Raw genomic sequence first — 21105 nt, 5'->3', positions numbered from 1 at the left:
AATTAAATAATTCTCCTAACTGTGGTTCTTGGGACTTAAAATGCTTTCTGAATATTTACAGTATTTTTTTCCTTTGATGTGGAAATTCTTAAGTTTTGGCGATCACACTCATGGAACTTTTCTTCTTAGGGTGGTTTGTGGATTATTTTTGTCTTCATTTCAAACTCTGATTCTAATAGCCATGGACAATTTCCATTTATGATATTTAAAATTTTTTTAAATTATATTTTAAGGATTCTGTTGTCTTAAATTCTCTCAATCTAGTTTTCTCTTGATTTTTTGGTATAGTATCATAGTATCAATTTTTAAGTCTTTCTGTTTTGTATTGGTATTTATTACTGTTCCATGGAGTTAAATGATTTCTGTTTTATCTTTTGTAGTTTTTAGTGGGGGCAGTCTTGTTTTTTCTGTATAATCCAAAATTGTCCGCTCTATAAGAAAAACCAGTGAGGCAGAACCCCAGAGCTATGAAAGAGTCCATGGACCCTCTAATGAAGTGGATCTCAGATCTTGCTCAAGATCTGAGATGCCTCCTTTCCTCAGCACCTTACTTTTATAGGATTTGATATACCCAAACATGCAAAAAGCACAATAAATTATAAAAGTCTTGATTGATAGATTGTGATTTTGACTCTCTAGGAAAGCCAGAAATGATATATTAGCATAGTTGATCACAAGATGGGGAAAGAAAGGGTCATCTTCACTGAATGATCACCTGTAGTCTAGAGGTACAGAAATATGTTGGACTTTCCATAAACACATCAAGGTATCATCATCATCATCATCACCCACCCCATGCTAAACTTGGATGTGGAATTTTAGCAAAATAGAAGGGAGATAACTTTGTCAGCATTCTTGTGATTGCCCAGGTGACCTTTGTGTAAACTGGTAAACAAGTAATGAACATTGGATTAAAATATGAGGCTTACTTTAAAGCTTTACCGTAAGAATTTATCTGATTATCCAAATATGATTTATATAAAATATGTATTAATGCATGTTTATTGTACAGTTATTAGATAACTAAGTACATGTCACTAATAATTGTTAATAATCAATATTCCTTATGATATTACATTGAACTGATTCATACTGTTTGGAATGGAGTAGGGGTCCAACTTTTTCCTCCAGAGCTGTAGGTTAATATTTTTTGCTTGTTTCATTTATTCTAGTTTTTCATGAAGTCCTTGTAAAAAATTTATTTTTTTCCTTGGAATCTCTGATTGCATTTGTTATAGAGTTACTTGACCCTTCTTTGGGGTATTCTCTGGGTAGGCAATAATGTTTAATATTTATTACTATTTTCTTTGATTTACTATTCATCCCTTTAATTATAGTTCTGATGATTTGAGATGGGATGATTGACTCTGCTTTGTCCAGCTCTCTCTTTTGGGTTTCTGGCCTACTGAACAATACCTTCTGAGGTCAACCCAACTCTCATCTTTGAGAGTCAGATTACAAGATGTTCAAGATGATATGTGATGCTCAGAATGGTTTTAGGAACCTCACAGTTCCTGGACTTAAAGTGTCCTCATCTGAAGTTCACCACTAGGCTGGTCACTGCCTAGTACTTTCAGGGTCTCCTTTATGGGTCTTTCCCTCTTAGAGTTTTCTGATCATCCTGAAACGTGAAGTCTTTTTTCCTGCTACCTCTGGACACAGAGCCTTACTGGCTGTATGTGATCTTTGGTTTGTCCCTTATCCTATTGGGAGGCTGGGCCTGATTGTGTTGATGCTGAATATCTGCGGGTTTCTGTTCTTATTGCTGTCTTTTTGGTCAGTTGGAAGATGGAAGAAATCACTTGAGAATGACTCTCGGTGGATTTCTTGATCCTTAGACTGGTATGAATTTAAGAGATTTGCTAAAGTTGGTATTAAGTGGCAGTTGCATATTCTAACTTTCATTTTTGATATCCAACTTGGTCAGTAGTCTTAGTTGTTTTTGTACAAATTATCCTCCTAGAGTCTGTTCACTTTACTACATCAGTTCATATAGTTTGAACCAATATTCTCTGAAACTATTTTATTTCTTATGTCATACTCAGTAACATTCTACCCATAAAACAAAATTTGTTTATTCTTTTCCTGATAGATGAGCATCTACTTAGTTTCCAGGTTGTTTTTTTTTAAAACTACTATAAAGAGTAGCTATAAATTTGTTTTTGTTTTTTATTTTTAATGCATGAAGGCATACAGAGAGAATGTTCTTTATCTGATTTCTTTGAGGCTTAGACTTCATAGTGGTGTTGCCTGTCTATGTAGAGTTTAGCAAGTTTTTGCTCCAAAAGACTTTCCAGAATGGCAGGACCAGTTCTCAGCTCCTTCAGCAATTGTTCTGATGCTAAGCATAGTTCTCTGTCTATGGTAATAGTTGCAGTCAGATGCATGTAGAGACTCCCTCTTGTTGTAGAGACTCCCTCTTGTGTATGCTAAAGGAATACGTTTGGTTTTATTTTTCTACAAGGATTTGGATATTTTCTCATTCATACTAAATTGTTCTCTATATTATGTTGATTAAAATTCAAAATATTTGGATCCATATGGGGCATTTCCCTCTCTCTCTAAATTGCACGTAAAGAATAGCTTCTCTGCTCCTAAATTGAGACCATTGTCCACCTCTGAAATCTGAAGGTGGTAGATCCCTTTGTGAGTTCATCCCATTCTAGTTTTTGATTATGGTTATTAGTTTTGTATTTCCCTCTATCTAGCTCTCCTGTACTTTTTCTCCTTCTCTATGTTCCCACTGTTCTCTTTACAAAAGAAAAAGGGGATAAAGTAGGAGTTTCCTAATTTTGTGATCTATAAATGGAACTGACTGTGCAGTTTCATTGCCCATTTTATTTACCTCTTAGCCCACCTCCAATCAAGATTTTTAATTCTTTATTTTAATCATCTTTATTATATACCTCCTCTTCTTGCCACTCAGACAGTGGAAATGATTTTACTTATGGCTGAAGATTTCTTTACCTACTCTTTCCTCCCTTAAATTCCACTCTTGTGTCTCACTGGCTCCACTCCTTTTCTTGTTGATTGTAAGTATTTTAATAGTATGCTTTCAAAAAAAAATGGGGCGGCTAGGTGGTTCAGTGGATAGAGCACCAGCCCTGAGTTGAAATCCAGCCTCAGATATTTAATAATTGCCTAGCTATGTGACCTTGGGCAAGTCTTAATCCCATTGTCTTAAATAAACAAACAAACAAACAAATAAATGCTGTGCTCTCTTCCCCTCCCCCATCAATGCCTTTATTATGTGAGAAATTGAGGTTCCTCCCTACTCCCCTCTTTTCCACCCCAGAATAGTTTCCTAACCCTTCCATCCTTAAGATCATTAAAATAGAATAAAATCAACTCTAAAGCCCTCTGCCTAGTTTATTTAACCTTCTCTGTGACCCTTCAAGACATTAGCCATCCAAGAAAATATTTCTTTCTTTTCCTCTTATAAACAGACAGTCACTGCCCTCAAGGGGCTCTCAATCTAAGGAAGGAAACTACATACAAAAATGAAAAATCTTTGAAAGGGAAGATAGAATAATTAAAAGAGGTTGGAAAAATCTTCTGTAGCAGATTTGATATTAGTTGGGAATGACAGAGAACCAGAGAAATCAGTAGGTGGAGATGAAGAGAAAATACATTCTAGGCATGGGGAACAGTCAGAGAAGATGCCAGGAAAAGCTTCCTGGATGCCACTCTGGGCTGGTCCCCTACTTCTGCTGGTGCTTCAGACCTAACCAGTATTGGGTGTTTTTTGAAGCTTGTCACTGGCTGTAACTAGAGCTCTTAGTTCTGCTCTCTGGGGCTTCTTGGATCCTGTCTCTTGCTAAGACTCTGAGGCTGCCTCTGTCCCAGTCTCCTGCTTTGTGACTGTATCATCTACCTATGCCCGTTTCTACTCCACACTTTTATAGAATTCTAAGTCTTTTGCAGTCCTTGACTGTATCAAGTTCATATTAATAAAGGAGAAATAGTTAAAGCTTTCAATGAAAGATCTGAGTAACTGTGGGCATTAAAATTCAGAGTAAAACTATTTAGTCTGCTGAGGAATAGGGTGTTCCCTCTTCTATTAGTATATCCCTTCAGAAGTATTTGATGATGTATACATATCATTAGCACAGTTTTTTGAAATCTACTTTTGAATGTCTAATGAATGAAATCTAAATTTGAAATCTGGTTACTGATACACATGGTTTCCTTTGTACTGCTTGCCTCTGTTTAGGATCTGAAAGTTCCTGAATTTGACCATACTATTCCAGGGAATTTTCATTTTGGGATCTTTTCTAGGAGATGATTTATAGATTCTTTCGGTTTCTTTTTTTTCCTCCCTGGATCTAAACTATTGGAGCAATTACTCTTTATTTTCTTCAGAGTTTTTGGATCTCTGTTTTATCTGCCAATTCTTTTTAAGGTATTCTTCTCCTCGTTGACCTTTTAGATTGCTTTTTCCATTTGACCCAAACTGGCTTTAAAGATGTTGTTTTCTTCAGGAATTTTTTGTAATTACTTCTCCAGACTGCTGACTTGGTTTTCACGTTTTTCATGCATCACTCTCATTTCTTTTCCTAATTTCTCCTCTACCTCCTTTACTTGATTTTCAAATTGGCTTTTTTTTTTTGAGCTCTTCCATAGCCTTAGACCAATTCATATTTTTCTTGGAGGCAGAAGCCTTGACTTTGTCATCTTTTGAGAGTTTATTTTGATCCTACATGGGATCAAAGTAATTGTCTGGTTAAATTTTCTTTCTTCTATTGTTTTCTCATTTCTCCAATCTATAACTTGATTTTTGTCAATTGTTTCAAGGAGTTTTTAGATTATTTTCTCAGGTTCTCTAGGAATACCATCATATCATTTGCAAAGACTGAATTTTGCTTCTTTATTGCCAATTCTTATTCCTTCAATTCCTTTTTTTTCTCTTACTGCTACTGCTAGCATTTCTAATACTGTATAGAACATTAATGATGATAATGGGCATCCTGGTTTTACCCATGAATTTATTGGAAATGCTCTGTTTATTCCCATTAAATATAATAGTTGTTGATGGTTTTAGATAGATATTATTTATTATTTTAAGAAAAATTCTATTTATTCCTAAACTTTCTAGTGTTTTTAACAGTAATGGATGTTGTATTATATCAAAGGCTTTTTAGCATCTATTGATAATAATATGATTTTTGTTTGTTCTGCTATTGATATGTTTAATTATGTTTAGTATTTTCCTAATGTTGAAACATCCCTGCCTGTCTGGTATAAATCCTTCCTGATCATGGTATATTACCCTTGTAATAACTTGCTGTAGTCTTACTGCTAAAATTTTATTTAAGATTTTTGCATTAATATTCATTAGGAAGATTGGTCTATATATATATATTATATATATATATATATAATATATATATATATATATATATATATATATTTTGCTTCTTCCTGGTTTAGGTATCAGCACTGTGTTGGTATCATAAAAGGAGTTTGGAAGAACTCCAATTTTTTCAAATAGTTTATGTAGACTAGGAATTAATTATTCCTTAAATGTTTGGTAGAATTCACTTGTAAATCCATCTGGATCTGAAAACTCTTAGGGAGTTTATCGATGTCTTCTTCAAATTCTTTTTTCTGAAATGGGGTTATTTAAGCAATATTCCTCATCTATTAATCTAGAAAGTTTGTATATTTTTAAATATCCATCCATTTCACTCAAGTTGTCCAATTTATTGGCGTATAGTTCCGGAAAGTAGCTCCGAATTAGCTCCTTAATTTCCTCCTAATCGGTGGCTAGTTCATCCTTTTCATCTTAGATGCTGATAATTTGGTTATCTTCTTTCTTTTTTAAATCAGATTAAGCAGAAGTTTGTCTATTTTATTGGCTGTTTCATAAAGCTAATTCTTAGTTTAGATTATGAAATCAATGGTTTTCTTGCTTTCAGTTTTATTAATCCATCCCTTAATTTTCAGAATTTCGAATTTGGTATTTAATTAGGGATCTTTAATTTGTTCTTTTTTCTAGCTTTTTTTAGTTTCATACTCAATTCATTGATCCCCTCTCTCTGTTTTATTCACATAGACATTTAGAAATGTAAAGTTTCCCCTCAAAACTGCCTTTGCTGCATCCCATAAATTTTGGTATGCTGTCTCAGTATTATTATATTCTTGGATATAATTATAGATTATTTCTATTATTTGCTGTTTGATTCACCCATTACTTAAGATAAAAGTATCCAATTTCCATTTAGTTCTCAGTTTATCTTTCCCTGACCATTTATTATTTGTAATTTTTGTTGCATCATGGTCTGAGAAGTTTGTATTTATTATTCCTGCCTTTCTGCATTTGATTTTAAGGTTTTTGTGCCCTAGTACCTGGTCAGTTTTGGTGAAGTTTCCATGTACTGTGAGAAAAAGGCATATTCTTTTCTATCCCTATTAAGTTTTTTCCAGAGGTCTATCATATCTAAGTTTTCTAAGATTTCATTCACCTTCTTAACTTCCTTCTTGTTTATTTTGTTGTTAGATTTATTTATTTCTGAAAGTGGGAGATTGAGATCTCCCATTATTAAAGTTTTGCTGTCTTTTTCTCCTTGTAATTCACTCAGCTTTTCCTCTAGGAATTTGGATGCTATACCATTAGGTGCATCCATGTTTAGTAATGATATAGCTTCATTTCCAGTGGTGCCTTTTAAGAAGATGTAGTTTCCTTCCTTATCCCATTTAATGAGATGGACTTTTACTTTTACTTTGTCTGAAATTGGATAGCTACCCCAGATTTTCTTTTACTTCTGCTGAGGCATGATATCTTTTGCTTCAACCTTTTACCTTTACCCTGTGTGTATCTCTCTGCTTCAGATATGTTTCTTGTAAATAGTGTTTTGTAGGATTCTGGTTTTTAATCCATTCTGCTATATGCTTCTGTTTTATGGGACAGTTCATCCCATTCACATTTATAGTTAAGATTACTAATTTTGTATTTCTCTCCATGCCATCTTTCTCCATTTATATTTATCTTTTTCCTTTTCTCCTCACCAAATTTTTACTACCTTTCCTCTTTGATTTTTCTTTTAAAAATTTAACTTTCAGTTTGTTTTCCCTTATACCTTCCCTTCCCTTTTATCAGGCCCTTCTTCTCTTATCTTTTCCTGTTCCCTTCCCTGTAGATTGTTAGATTTTTTTTTTAGTTTTGTTTTTTTTTTTGCAAGGCAATGGGGTTAATTGGCTTTCCCAGGACCACACAGCCAGGTAATTATTAAGTGTCTTAGGCCAGATTTGAACTCAGGTACTCCTGACTCCAGTACCGGTGCTTTATCCACTGTTGTCACCTAGCTGCCCCTTAAGTTAGATTTTTAAACCCAAGTGGAAATGTATCTTATTTCCTTACTGGGCTAAATCTGTTAAATAGAATTTACTCAGTATTCACATTCTCCCTTCTTTCCCCTTTAAAATTATAAATCTTTGTGCCTCTTCCCTTGGTATTCTAACATTATTAATTAGGCCTCATTGATGATAGTTTTGGTTATTAGTTTGCTTGATAAGCTCTTATTGTTACCAAGATATCCTCACAGATTGTTTACTTGATTGTTTGATAAGCAACATTGACTCAAATTACATCAAATTGTAATTATAGTCATTTTTTACCTTACCCCCTTTCAAGTATCTTTCAAGCACACACAGTGCTCCTCACAAGCCCAAATATCATCCAAATCCATATCATTTCTTGAACTATTTGTGCCCTTCCCCCAGGCCTATTTTCTTTCATACTTTACCCCCCCCCACACACACACACATACCCTGGGTCCTTAACACCTTCTTTAGTGAACCAAGGCCTATTGTGTCTCCCTCTTTACCCTTCCCTCCCCACCCAAGGCTTAAGTAAAGTACCAGTTAATTCAACCCTAATCTAATTGTGAAGATCTCTGTGTACTGGGAGGCTCTGGAGTTCTCACTGAGAACTTTAAAAATGATTTTAAGTAATAGACACTGTCTCAGGTCCTTGTTGTTTATGATGCCTTCATTGCACTAGGTGCTTAGCATCCTGTGATTAAAGCCAGTCAAAGTATAATGAGACACTTTGGAGAAAATTAACACTCCTGGTTTTTTTTTTTTAAGACTTTTTGTCTCAGATATAGTGATGTGATTTTGTACCTCTTCAATTGAGAGACAAGACCCAATTAAACCTATATCCTTTAGGTTCATTCTCTTCAATTATATCCTACCCTCTAATTATCCTTAGAGAAGTTAAGTTCTAATGAGTTAGAATTGTTAAATCTTATCTTTTAGGGAGGAACATTTGTTTAAAACAGCTTTGTTTTTTTCTTTCCTTTTTTCATTGTTTTTTATGTAACTCTTCAGTCGTGTATTGGGTGATTGAATTCTCTGTTTAGTTCTGGTCTTTATGTCAAGAATTTCTGGAAGCCCTCTATTTCATTAACATGCTTCTTTTTCCCCTGACAGTATATGCTGAATTTTGCAGGGTAGTACATTCTGGGTTGTAATACCAGGTCCTTAGCTCTCCAAAATATGTTACTCCAGTTTTGCTGATCCTTCAGTGTTGAGGCTGATAGGTCCAGTGTTAGTCTGATTGTGTCCCCTTTATATTTGAATTGTTTTCTTTTTTTGCTGTTTGCAGTAATCTCTCTTTTATTTGAGGTTTTTGGAATTTGGTTATTACAGACCTTAGAGTTTTTATCCTGGTGTCTCTTTCTGGAGGGGTTCTGTGGATTCTTTCAATGGTTATATTGTTATCTTGTTCTAGTAGATTGGGGCAATTTTAACTTATAATTTCTTGCACGATGTATTCCAGGTTCTTTGGTCCAGGCTTTCTGGTAGTCCAAATATTTGTAGATTGTTTCTCCTGGGTCTGTTTTCAAAGTCATTTGTTTTCCCTAGAAGGTACTTTATATTTTCTTCACTTTTTTCAGCCTTTTTATTTTGTTTGATGGAATCTCGTAGTCTTATAGATTAATTGGTTTCTAGCTGTTCAATTCTAATATTTAGGATTTCATTTTCTTTAATTACCTTTTGTGTTTCTTTTTTAAAGGCATTGAATTCTCTGGTGAGTTTTTCAGAATTTTCCTGCATGACTTTCATTTCTTTTTTTTTCTGTTTTTCTTCTTCCTCTCTTCTTTGGTTTTTAAATTCTTTTTTAAAGCTCTTCAATGAGCTTTTATATTTGAGTCCAAATTATAGACTTTTTTTGATACTTCTGTGAGTAAGGTTTCACAGCTTTCTTTTTCAGACATAGTGTTGCGGTCATCTATGTCTGTATAGTATTCTCTGTAATGAGCACTCTTTTAGCTTTTTTGCTCATCTTTGTGGTTGTAGTTCTGCTCCTGTGGTATAGGAGATATAGATCCTACCTTTCATTTTGCTAGGGCTGGGGTCTGGTCCCTGTCTTGTTTGTGGCCAAGATGTTGTTTGTATGGTCCAGGTCTTGCCTTTGCAGAGGTTTTTCCCCTTCTTTATGTCAGGGTTCTGACTTTCCAGAGGATTGTTCCCGACCCAGTCCTGTCTTTAACCTTGGTGTTCCCAGGGTTCAGACTTTGGGCATTGGGATCCTCCTAGCTGATTTGATGTCCAGCTTCGGGGACCTCTGTTATTATTATTAAGCTGTCAGGACCTGGATTGTACTGTGGCTAAAAGCCTTCCAGTGGCCTTCCCCACTCTCCCACCTCCTGGACTTTACTTCTACTTGTTCCTCAAAGAGCCAGACCTTCCCTGAAGATCCTATACAATGTCTACTGTTGAAGACTTCTTTGAATCTTTTTTTTTTCTTGGTGGGATCTGTGGTGTGAGTGTCAGATTAGAGGCTTCATGTATTTTGGGTAGGGAAAGACTAACTTCTCATCTCTATCTTGGCTCCGCACAGGAAGTCCCCCCCATCTCTTTCTGACCAGCTGCTAATCCCCTCATTTGTCTCTGAGCTGAGAGCTCTCACAGCAGCTTCTGCTCCAGTTGTGGTTGCCTCCAAGGTCCAGGAGTGTTGTCATCCCATGCATTCTAGGACAGACCCAACCCCAGTGTCAGGGACCTCTTCTACAAGTCTCTTAATTTCTCTTGTGCTGGGAAAAAAAAAGTCTCACCCTTAATCTCTGTTTGATGTGATGCTCCAGAATCAATTTGATGGGTTATTTTAAAGTTGTTTGGAAAGATTTCACCTAGGTTGCTGCCTCTACTCTACCATCTTGGCTCTCACCCCTTTCCCATTCTATTATCTTAAATTTAATAGGGATTTATTGTATACTGAGACCCTAGAAGAGAATGTTACCCATATGGAAGATTCTAGTGTTCTTATTTCTATGAAACTAGAGGATTAGAAGATATGTGCATTCAATTCTGTAGTTAGAATTTTTTTCCATTGACTCTGTTAATAGAATTATCAGTGGTTTTGAAAAGAGTTGATTCAGCAACAAAAGTGGTTAATTTGCTGGGTATGAAGTAAAATCTCTGATTTGTTTTAATTTCATTCATCTTAATATTATTGATTTGGTATGATCTTTCATATGCTTATTAAATGTTTTTAGTTCTTTTGAGAACTGTTTAATTACGTTTTTTGATCCTAAGTTTCATTAACTTTCTTCTTTTCTTTTCAGGACAAAAATTATATTCCTGGAACAAGACAGTTTTTTTTTTTATACTTTGCTGGTGATCCAGAAATAAGACTCCTTGGAAAAAGAAGCCAAGACAGAAAAAAGCATCTTAACTTTCTGTATCCAGTTGCCTGCATGAGAGACCTGAATTCTAGGAAAGAAAAAAAAGTCATTATTTCAGGATAAATTGTACATTTATTGAACTGAGAACAGTTCTTTGTGGAGTGGCTGGAGCTGGGATTTGAAAACTTCATTGATAATTTTATTTGCACTTTGGATCATAAACATGAGTGAGTTCTGGTTGTGTTTCAATTGCTGTATTGCAGAACAGCCTCAGCCTGTAAGTATGAAGACATATTATAATATGAATGAAATTAACAGGGTAAATTGGGAACTTATTTTAAAGGAACCCAAATTCTAAAACCAAAAGACTTCTTTTTTGCAGGACAGTTTTGAAGGGTCCTGTGGAAAGTGGAACTATGGATCTCTGAATAGTAATCTAGTGATGAAGGCAGCAGGGAGCTGTCCCTTCCCTTTACTTCTTTTTTGTCCCCTTAGATTTTTTTGTTTGTTTGTTTTTGAAAGGCACTGAAGTTAAGTGACTTGCTCAAAGTCACACAGCTAGGTAATTAAGTGACTGAATCTGGATTTGAACTCAGGTTCTTCTGACTCCAGGAGCAGTGCTCCATAAGAAGTATTGAGGTGTTTCAAAGCTTTGTTTTAAGGATAGGATAGTAAAGAGATTTGAAAACTACTTAAGAAATGCTAAACTACTACTTTTAACATTTTAAGTGTAAAAATTGTCTTTATGTAATCAGAACAACTCTATGACAGTAAAATAGTTTTGTTTTGCTGAAGAGCAGGGATGTTTTTACTTTTAATTTTAAAGAAATGCTTTGTTGATGCTTTAGAAATATTTTTATGAGCTAAACAAATCTTTCAATCTACAAACAAGTGGAATATGAAAAAAATGTAAGCTTTTGTGTGTAACTTGTTTTTAATTAAATAATTTGCTTTGTTATTTGGATTCTTGACAGGCAAGAAATACTAAATTTTTTTTCTATCTGAAGAACAGAAAAAGTGCATTGTAAAGTAACAATCTATCACAAATAGCCTTTTGTTAAAGCCTTTAAAAAATTCACATTACTTTTATTGTTGTTCTGCTTGTCTTTGTCTCTCTCTAACCTTCCTTTTTAAATATTCTACTTCTTTTTAAATGCTTCAATGATTCTCCTTTCTTTATTTTCTTTCTTTTGACCTTGCTATCACTTTTGGTCTTCATTCCATCTAAACATTCTTCCAAATTAAAAATGGCAACAAAAGTCACCTCCCTTTTGACAGACTAGCATAGATAGGTAAGCACAATTGATCCAAGCATTAGCAATATCTGAAAATGGATATCTTTATTTTGCATCTTGTATCCCTCAACAGTCTGATAAGAAATGGATAGTATGCTTTATCACTAGTCCTCAGGAGCTATAGTTGGTTATTGCATTGATAGGAGTTCTTAAATCTTTCATAGTTATTTTTTCTCTGTAGCATTGAGTCACTGTATAAATTATTTTCCTGGTTCTGCCTATTTCACTGAGTTACGGGCAGGTAGACGACTCAGTGGATAAATCAAGAAGAATTAGGAAGACCTGGATTCAAATTTAGCCCTAGACATATTAGCTGTATGAATTTAGGCAAGTCACTTAATCTCTAAATTTCCTCAACTGTAAAATAGGAATAATAATAACCTATTCCCAAGTTTGTTTTTTGAGAATTAAATTAGAATATTTGTTAAGAACTTAGCATTTGTGCCTAGTACATATTAAGATGCTTATTTCCCTTTCTTTATACTGATGAATTAAAAACAAAACAAAAACAGACTTCCTATTGCTACCCTTCCCCCTACAGAAACTTACTCTATAATGATAAATTTAGTTAAGAAATACAAATTCACATAATGCATAATTAGAAATTATCACAGATCTCTCAATTCCCAATCAAATGGCTTTTTCTTAATCTTTATCCTTCTTGATCTCTCTGTAACTTTTGATAGTTTCAGCCACTCTCTCCTATATATTTACTCTCTAGGTTTTTGTAATGCTGCTTCCTTCTGGTTCTTTTCTTACCAAGCTGTAGTTTCCTCATTCTCCTTTCCTGTATTAGCATCAATATCATAGTTTTGCTCTGTGGATATACTCTGTGTCTCCATTGTGGTTCCTTTTCTCTCACTTTGTAACCTCTAGCACTCCCTTGGGTTTCATCTCTGCAATGGCTTCCTGATCTATATTATCTACTCCTATGCTCTTTCCTGAGTTTTAGTTCCAAGTTATCTACTACCTATTACATGCTTCAGATTGGTTACCCGATAAACATCAAAAACTCAATATGTGCAGATGAAATTCATTATCTTTTCTCTAAACCCTCCATTCTTCTGAACTTTCTTTTTTCCCTGGGAAGATCACCACCATTCTTCCACTTTTCTAGAATGTCATTCCCCATATCTTCACTATCTTTTACCCCACTTGACTGTTTAGTTGAGGAATCTTAGTGTTCTTAACTCTACAATATCTCTTGGTTTTTCTTTCTTTTCTCCATAGGCATTGCCACTATTCTTATCCAAACCCTCATCACTTCTCACTTGGACTATTTCAGTTGATAGCCAAATTGGTCTCCCTGCTTTCAAGAACCACTTCCTCTCCATCCCATTCTCTAGTTATTTGATCAGTCAAATATTCATTAAGCATCTGCTTTATGCCAGACCCTTTGCTAGATGTACTGTGATACAAAGAATGTAACAATTCATATTCTTATGAAGCATACCTTCTATTCCTCTTAGGCCCCATTGTGGTTTTCTTAGTACATGTCTGACTGTGTCACTGCCTTATTCAGTAAATTACTATTACCTCTAGAAGCTAATATAAATTCTCTTTTGCTTTTAAAACCTTTCATAACTGGACCCCAACCAGCTTTATTACATGTCATTCCATTTCCCTCCCTTTGTGGTACAGTCAAACCAGCATTTACTTTCCCAAATCCCTGTCTAAAACTGACTGATACCCGTGCTCGGAACAAACTCTCTCTCCACTTGTCTTTAAACTCTATCCATGAAGCTATGGATCCCAGGTTAAAAAACCTTGTTCTACCTTCTTTTATCCTTCTTTTCTCTATCAGCATAGCCACCACCACTCTTGTTCAAACTCATATCACTATTGCCTCTCTCTAGGTATATGATTCCCAAATCCTTATCTATTACCCTGATCTCTCCACTTATTAGAATCTCTGATTTCTTTGAAGAACCAGCTCAAGCTCACCTTTCTTCATGAGCTTTTCCTGATTTCTTAAGTGAGTTCTTCATCTTTTCCTCATCTCCATTCCCTAAAAATTACCTTGTAATTAATTTGTCTATATTTTATATAGAGGCAGTACTGCGTAGTAGATGGGTTACTTGCCTTGGCAACAGGAAAACCTACATTCAGTTCTTAACTCTCACACACACTGGTTCTGTAACCTAGGCAAGTCATCAAACCTCTCATTGTCCCACACAGCTCAAAACTGTGTCTGTGTCTGTGTATTTATTGTTACCCATTAAAACTACATTTTTTTTTTGGTTTCTCTATTGTCTTTTGTACCTCAAATTACCCAGGTTTCTATATTTGAAATTTCCTCATTTCTCACATTAGTCAATTACAAAGTTCTGTTGTTCCAGCCACTACAATATTTCTTACCTCCATTGCTTACCAACCAAGATTTTAGCAGTGACCTCCTAACAATTTTTCCTCTTTCCCATTATGGCATTTTTCTCTACCTCCCCTCTGACTTTATTTCTCTTGTTGTTTGCTCACTCACTTTTGGTTTCCCAATACATAAAAAAATTACATTTACATTATCCTGTAGCTATTACATTGTACTATAATCCTATATAAAAAATGTGCATGCTTTAATTCACAATACTTTATCGCTAAAAATGCATGCTAATCATCATCTGCACCTTCAGGCAGTTTTAATCTTTTCGCCTTACTGTTGGTGGCTGTTGACTGAATAGGGTAGATGATTTGGGGTGGCTAAGTCAATTTCTTAAAATGAGATGACCATGAAGTTTGCTGCATCGATTAACTTTTTCCTTTTGCTTGAACACTTAGAGGCCATTGAGGGGATCATTAACCTATTTTTAATATTGTATCTCAGGGAATAGGGAAGGCTGAGAGGAGAAGGAGAGATGGGGGAGCAGCAGAGCTATGGAGCATTCAGAACACACACATTTGTCGATTAAATTTGCTGACTTATTTATAAAGACTGTTTGTGGCACCTAAAATAATTACAAGAGTAACATCAAAGACTGAAAAATTTAACCATAACAGATATGATGTCAGTGAAAAAGTTTGAAATATTGTGAGAATCACCAGTTTGGGAAAACGGTGCTGATAGATCTGTTCAGTTCAGAGTTGTCACAAACCTTCCATTTGTAAATCAAACAGACACCCCCCCCCCAATATCAGTGAAGTGCAATAATGCAAAAGCACAATAAAACAAGGGATCCCTGTAGTCCTAATATCTAAACCAGGGAAAGCTGAAACTCCAAAACAAAACAATAGACCAAGATAATTAGTTAATATTGACATTTTAAAAATTCTAAATAAAAATCCAGTCAAAAAAGTTATATCAATTTATCCAAGAAACCATTCATTATGATCAAGTAAGATGTATATTAAGGAGGAGAAAAAGAGGCTTCATTTAAATAAAGATCTCATGAAATAACATTGAAGACTCAGTATCCCTAAATCCTAACTCATACCTACAGCCAGTAGCATAAGTCATCTCTTAAGGTTTGGCTTTGAGACCTTTCAGAGGGAAGGGAGTCCTTATCTATCCTTACATGGTTTTGACCCTTGCCAAATCCCTCCTCTTTCTTCATGTGGCAATAGACACATGAGACAGCCAGTCACTCAAAAGAAAAGAAAAAAAAATGGAAGAGAAACAAGGCTGGAAAGAAAATTTGCTAGGCATGGGGAAAATTCAATTGTAAATCCATCTAAGGCCAGTCCAGTTACCCCTGGAGTTTATGCTGGTTGGAGGCCTGTGCAAGGATTCACACATCCTAACTTCAGTAGTATTTCTGTAGCAGTGGAAAGAAGAAAAACAAAGAAAAACTGAAAAATACCAATGACCAATATTTCCAAGGGAATAAGCCTGAATTTAAAATTACTTGCAAATAGCCAAAGAAAAGAGAAAAAAAAAATAGAAAGATCATTTAAAAATGCAAAGAGAGGCAAGAACATAATGAACAAATGTTATACTATGAAGAAAAATAAGTCCAAATTCCTTGAAGTAAAAGGGACTATTGTGGACTCCCAAAAGACAGCAAGTCCCAATAGAACAATATGAGTAACATACTCCAGAAGAAAAGAAAATGTAAAATATCTCATAGCAAAACAATTGACCTAGAGATCAAGGGGGAAAAAAATTTAAGAATCCTTCTGCTCCCTGAATACCATTCTTAAAATAAGTTCCTGGAAATCATATTTCAAGAAATTTAGAGAAAATTGACCAGATCTCATAACGAGAGGGAAGTATAGAAATGGGAAAAGATCTACTAGTCATGTCATCAAAGAAACCTAGAAATGGAAATTCCAATAACTAGAATTTAGAGTTCTCAAAGTAATATGTAAATAGCCAAAAAGTAAGAATTCAAGTACCAAAAAACTAGTCAGAATTACATGTACTTTATTAGCCATCAAACTGAATTTAATGCCATGGGGGTGGAGAGGTGGGGTGGATAATGAATCTTTATGGAAATAGAGGACTTTTAAGCATTCTTGATTAAAAAAAAATATCAAAGCCACGTAGAAAATTTGAAGTTCAAATACTGGTATTAAGAGAAACAAAAAGGTAAGCACCAATAAACTGCTTATATTCAAATGTGGGGACATTCCATATTTGTCCTTTCTGAACTCTAGCACCATCACAGATCACAAAAGAAGTCAAATTAGTTTAGACCGGGGAGTGATTCTTTTATGTCTTGATCTTGAAAATGGAGAATCAAGGAGAAAAGGAGTACTCTGGTTGGGGCAAAAGAAAGGAAAATTCTCTCACATAATTAGTGTATCTTAAATAGACATTTAGACTAGAAAGGAGCAAGGAACAATTGACACATAAAAACTCTTTTATATAAACTAGTCAAAGAAGGGAAGAATGCAAATGCATATACACACAAGAGTTGGATGCAGAAATAAATTTTACTCAGCTTGGAAATAGGAATAATAACAGAAAAGGAAAAATAAAACAGTAAGAGAATAATTACTCCTAAACAAAACAAACTGTGAAAAACTATAGCTTTTCTTTGAGGTCTCAAAGAATGAAAATATGATGGGTTCCCATAAATGGAGGGATGCTTGAAGAATACTATGTAAATATGTCAGAATACTATTGTGCTATAAAAAGCGATGAAGGGGGGATGATTTCAAAGAAACTAGGAAAGACTTAAATGAAAAGAATGAAGTAAATAACCAAAAGAGTAGTTTATACAATGATAATTATGGTCAGTACAATGACCAGCTCTGATTCCAGATGACTAGTGATGAAAAATACTGTCCACTTTCTTATAGAAAGGTTAAGGACTCAGTGCAGGATAGATTTTTTTTTTTTAAACATGACCAATGTAGAAATATTTTACTTGATTACACTGTATTTGTAATAGGAATTTTATTTTTCTTTCATTCTCAGTGGGGGCAAATGAGGTGGAGATAAGGGAGATTTTGAAAAAGATAAAATATAATTAAAAATGGAAAAAAAAGACTTAAATTTGGAGAGAACAGTTTTCACTTAAATGATTAGTTGGAATTGTTATGAGCTTAAAGTAAGAAAGAAGGGAGGAAGAAGAATCAAGTATCAATAGCCTTCTCAATGGGTTTAGCCTCAAAAGGGAAAAGTGATTGTACCAGGCCCTCACTTTTTTTGAGGCTTCTGGGGTGGGGATGAATATATTTGCAGAACACAGAAAAAGTATACAGGAGAAAAAGGGAGATTGAAGATAAGAGAAAAAGGTATGGTAGAGGGCAGCTCTCCTGGAGAAGATGGGAAGGTATGGGATAACTTGTGCACTTAGAGGATTTCATCTTGATAAGGGGAAAGGTCACTTCTTCATATGAAATTGGTATTCTTTCTCTGGAGTATAAGCCCCCCCAAAGTAATATTACTGGATCAAAAGGTATACACAGTTTGGTGACTTTTTAAATAGTTTCAAATTGCTTTCTGGATTGGTTGGACCATTTGACAATTCCACCAACAATGTATTAGTATACCTATCTTTCCTCAATCTTTCCAACAATCTTCATTTTCCTCTTATGTCATCTTTGCCAATCCAGTAGATGTAAAGTGGAATCTCATGTTTTTTAAATTTTAATTTCCCTTATTAGTAATTTTGATATATTTTTATTCAGTTATTTATAACTAATTTCTTCCTTTAAGCACTACCTATTCACAACATTTGGTTACTTTATCTATTGGAGAATGTCATTTGTTATATATTTGAACCAATTCATCAATTATTGGATTTGAAATTTTTATCATAGAAACTAACAATTTTATAGATAAAAATCTCTTCTCATTTTAACTGCACTGATTTTGTGCAAGAATTTTAATTTTATCAGGATTGTCCATTTTATCTTTTGTGATTTTTCCCCATCCTTTATGAAGTCTGAAATTTTTCCCCAGTCATATTTGTGAAGTGTATTTCCTTCCTTGATCATCTAATTCATTTGCCATATGACTTTTTATAAATATCAGACATTTGAAGTTTTGCTTGAGAGAAAGTTGATTGATCCACTAAGATAAATACTATAAATGGAATCATATATTCTGTTACAAACCAGTAGTCATAATGATTTACTACTGGTTAGGAAACAGAGGAGTATAGCAGATTAGTCATACTGTATAGAGAAGAAAACCAACACAGTAGTCTTATTTATAAACACTAAGACTCTAGAAAAGAATTAGGCAGAAATCAGGTATAGACAAACATTCACATCATTTAGATATCTATCTGTATATTAATATCTAGCTATTCATCTAACTCTTTGTCTCTCTTTATATGGTGGGAGGTTTTGGTTTATGCCTAGTTTCTCTGTAATTATATTCCAGTTTTCCTAGCAGTTTTTATTGAATAATATGGTCTTATCCCTGTAGTTTGTGTTTGTCAACCATTGATGTCTGTATTGAGTTTTTCCTGTATGTTGTGTACCTAATCTGTTCTACTATTAAACTTCTTTATTTCTTAACCATTTGCAAATAATTTTCATTAGGCAATAGAAAAAGGGGGCAGAAGAGGATGAGATGGATAGATAGTATCATGAAAACAATTAATATGAACTTGGACAGATTTCAAGAGACAGTGGAAGTTAGAAGGGGTGGCATGCTCTCATCAGGAGGAGTCAGATATGACTGAATGACTGAACAACAGCAAAAGTTTTGTAATAAAATTTAGACCATTTTTCCTTTCACTTTTTTCCCTTATTTCTCTTGAGAGCCTTGACTGTTTCTCTAGGTGAATTTTACTATAACATTTTCTATTTCTGTAAAGTAATCTCTTGATCATTAGATTGGTATGGCATTAAATGAGTAATTTAGCTAATATTGTCACTTTTATTATATTGGTTCAGCCTCCTCATGCCAAACTAATATTTTTTCAGTTATGTCTATTTTTCAATGATTTTTTCAATGATTAAAAATTACCTTTTTTCCATCCTATCTCCCCCTGAAGAGAAAAATAAAATCCTTATTCCAAATAGGCATAGTCAATCAAAAGTAATTCCAACATCGATAATATCCAAAAATATATGACTCAGTCCGCATCACTTTTCTGTCAAGGAGCTAGTTATCATATTTCATTATAGATCCCTCTGGTTGATCATTATGTTGATCAGAATTCTTAAGTTTCTCTAATTTCATAGTTGTTTCTCTTTAAAATGTTGTTATAATCAAAATTATTCTCTTGGTTTTGTCACTATATTCTGCATTTGTTCATACTCCATCTTCTAATATTTCTCTGAAATTTTCACATTGATCATTTGTTGCATCATTTTTTAGAGGTAGCTAGGTGAACCTGAAAAAGTCACTTAACCTATATTTGCCTTAGTTTTAACTATTAAAAAAATAAACACAACACCTTCCTCACAGATTTTTTTGTGAGGATCAATTAGATGACATTTGTAAGGTCCTTGGTTCATAGTAGGTGCTACATAAATGTTGATTCCTTTTCTTCCTTGCAGCAGAATAGCATTACATTATATTCATATAATTCGTTCAGCCATTCTCCAATTGGTTTACACCCTTTTAATTTACAGTTTTTTTGCAATTAAAAAAGAGCTTCAATAAATATTTTTATACATATAGATCTTTTTCTTTGCTCTCCTAAGTATATGGTAGTATGAAATTTTGGATTATATTTATAAATTACTTTCCAGATTACATTACATTAGTCAAAATAGCCTCTCTAGCAATTGTCATTTTCTTTTCTTTTCTTTTTTGTAAGTCGAAAGTCTTTTTTGGGGTGTTTGGAAGGTTGTCAATCTGCTGATAGATTTTAGATAGAACTTCAGAGTAGCTATTGTTTGTGGTTTTTCTACTTATTAGTTATATAGAGCATTTTAAAGTGTGTTGATAGTTTTGACTTTTTCTTCTGAAATTTGCCTATCTTCTTTTACTATTTATTAATTGGAAAAATAACTATAAATTGGAATCCATTCAGTATATCTAATATTCATTTTGAAAGTAAGTCCCTTATCAGAGAAACTTTGTGTATTTTTCCTAGTTACCTTCTCCCCTTCTAATTTTAACTGTATTTGTTTTGTTTGTGCAAAATCTTTTTTGAGTTTATATAATCAGAATTGTCATTTTATATTTTATGATCCTTGCTTTCCTTTTTTTGATCATGAACTACCCCCCCTACTCATGGATCTGAAAGCTAATTTATCCCCTACTCATGGATCTGAAAGCTAATTTATGTTTGTCATGTTCTTATTTGGAATCCGTTTTGGTATGTGGCAGTAGATATTGGCCAATATATAGCTTCTACCAGACTGCTTTCTAGTTTTCTTACCAATTTTTAATGCATAATGTATTCTTACTCATTTCTTGAGGTTTTGAGCTTACTAGACTTCTGTGTTGGTATATAAGGAAGTACTTCCCTAATTTTCTTCTCTATTTTTTAACCAGCATTAAATTGTTATGATGATTCTTCTTTGTAATGACATTTGAGATTTTGTACTACTAGATCCTTTCCTTCTTCCCTTTTTAAAATTTCTCTTGAAATTTTTTGGTTTTTTTGTTTCTCCAGATGAAGTTCTTTAAGATAAAATTATTTTTATTCTATAAATTAATCCCTTGATAGTTTGGTATGATACAGAATAATTAAATTAATTTGCCTAATATTGTCATTGTGATAAGATTGTCTCAGACTATCCATAAATAGCATTTTGACAGTTATTTATTGAGATATATTTATATTTTTAAATTTGGCATTTATTTTTTCCCCTTACATGCATAAAATAAT

General features: G+C 33.9%; 1 protein-coding gene across 3 annotated transcripts in view; it reads left to right on the top strand.

Annotated features, from left to right (window-relative positions):
* CDC42SE2 (CDC42 small effector 2) overlaps nucleotides 1-21105 on the top strand; it is a 111760-nt gene that overhangs the window by 72466 nt on the left and 18189 nt on the right. For all 3 annotated transcript variants that reach the window (XM_074202493.1, XM_074202494.1, XM_074202495.1), the window contains one exon: nucleotides 10572-10908. In XM_074202493.1, coding sequence (XP_074058594.1) covers nucleotides 10855-10908 — 54 coding nt within the window. In that variant the 5' untranslated portion in view covers nucleotides 10572-10854. The remainder of the gene's footprint in view (nucleotides 1-10571; nucleotides 10909-21105) is intronic.

The sequence above is a fragment of the Macrotis lagotis genome, chromosome X (genome assembly GCF_037893015.1).
Source record: "Macrotis lagotis isolate mMagLag1 chromosome X, bilby.v1.9.chrom.fasta, whole genome shotgun sequence".
Taxonomy (NCBI): domain Eukaryota; kingdom Metazoa; phylum Chordata; class Mammalia; order Peramelemorphia; family Peramelidae; genus Macrotis; species Macrotis lagotis.
This window is presented reverse-complemented; position numbering and strand designations above follow the sequence as displayed.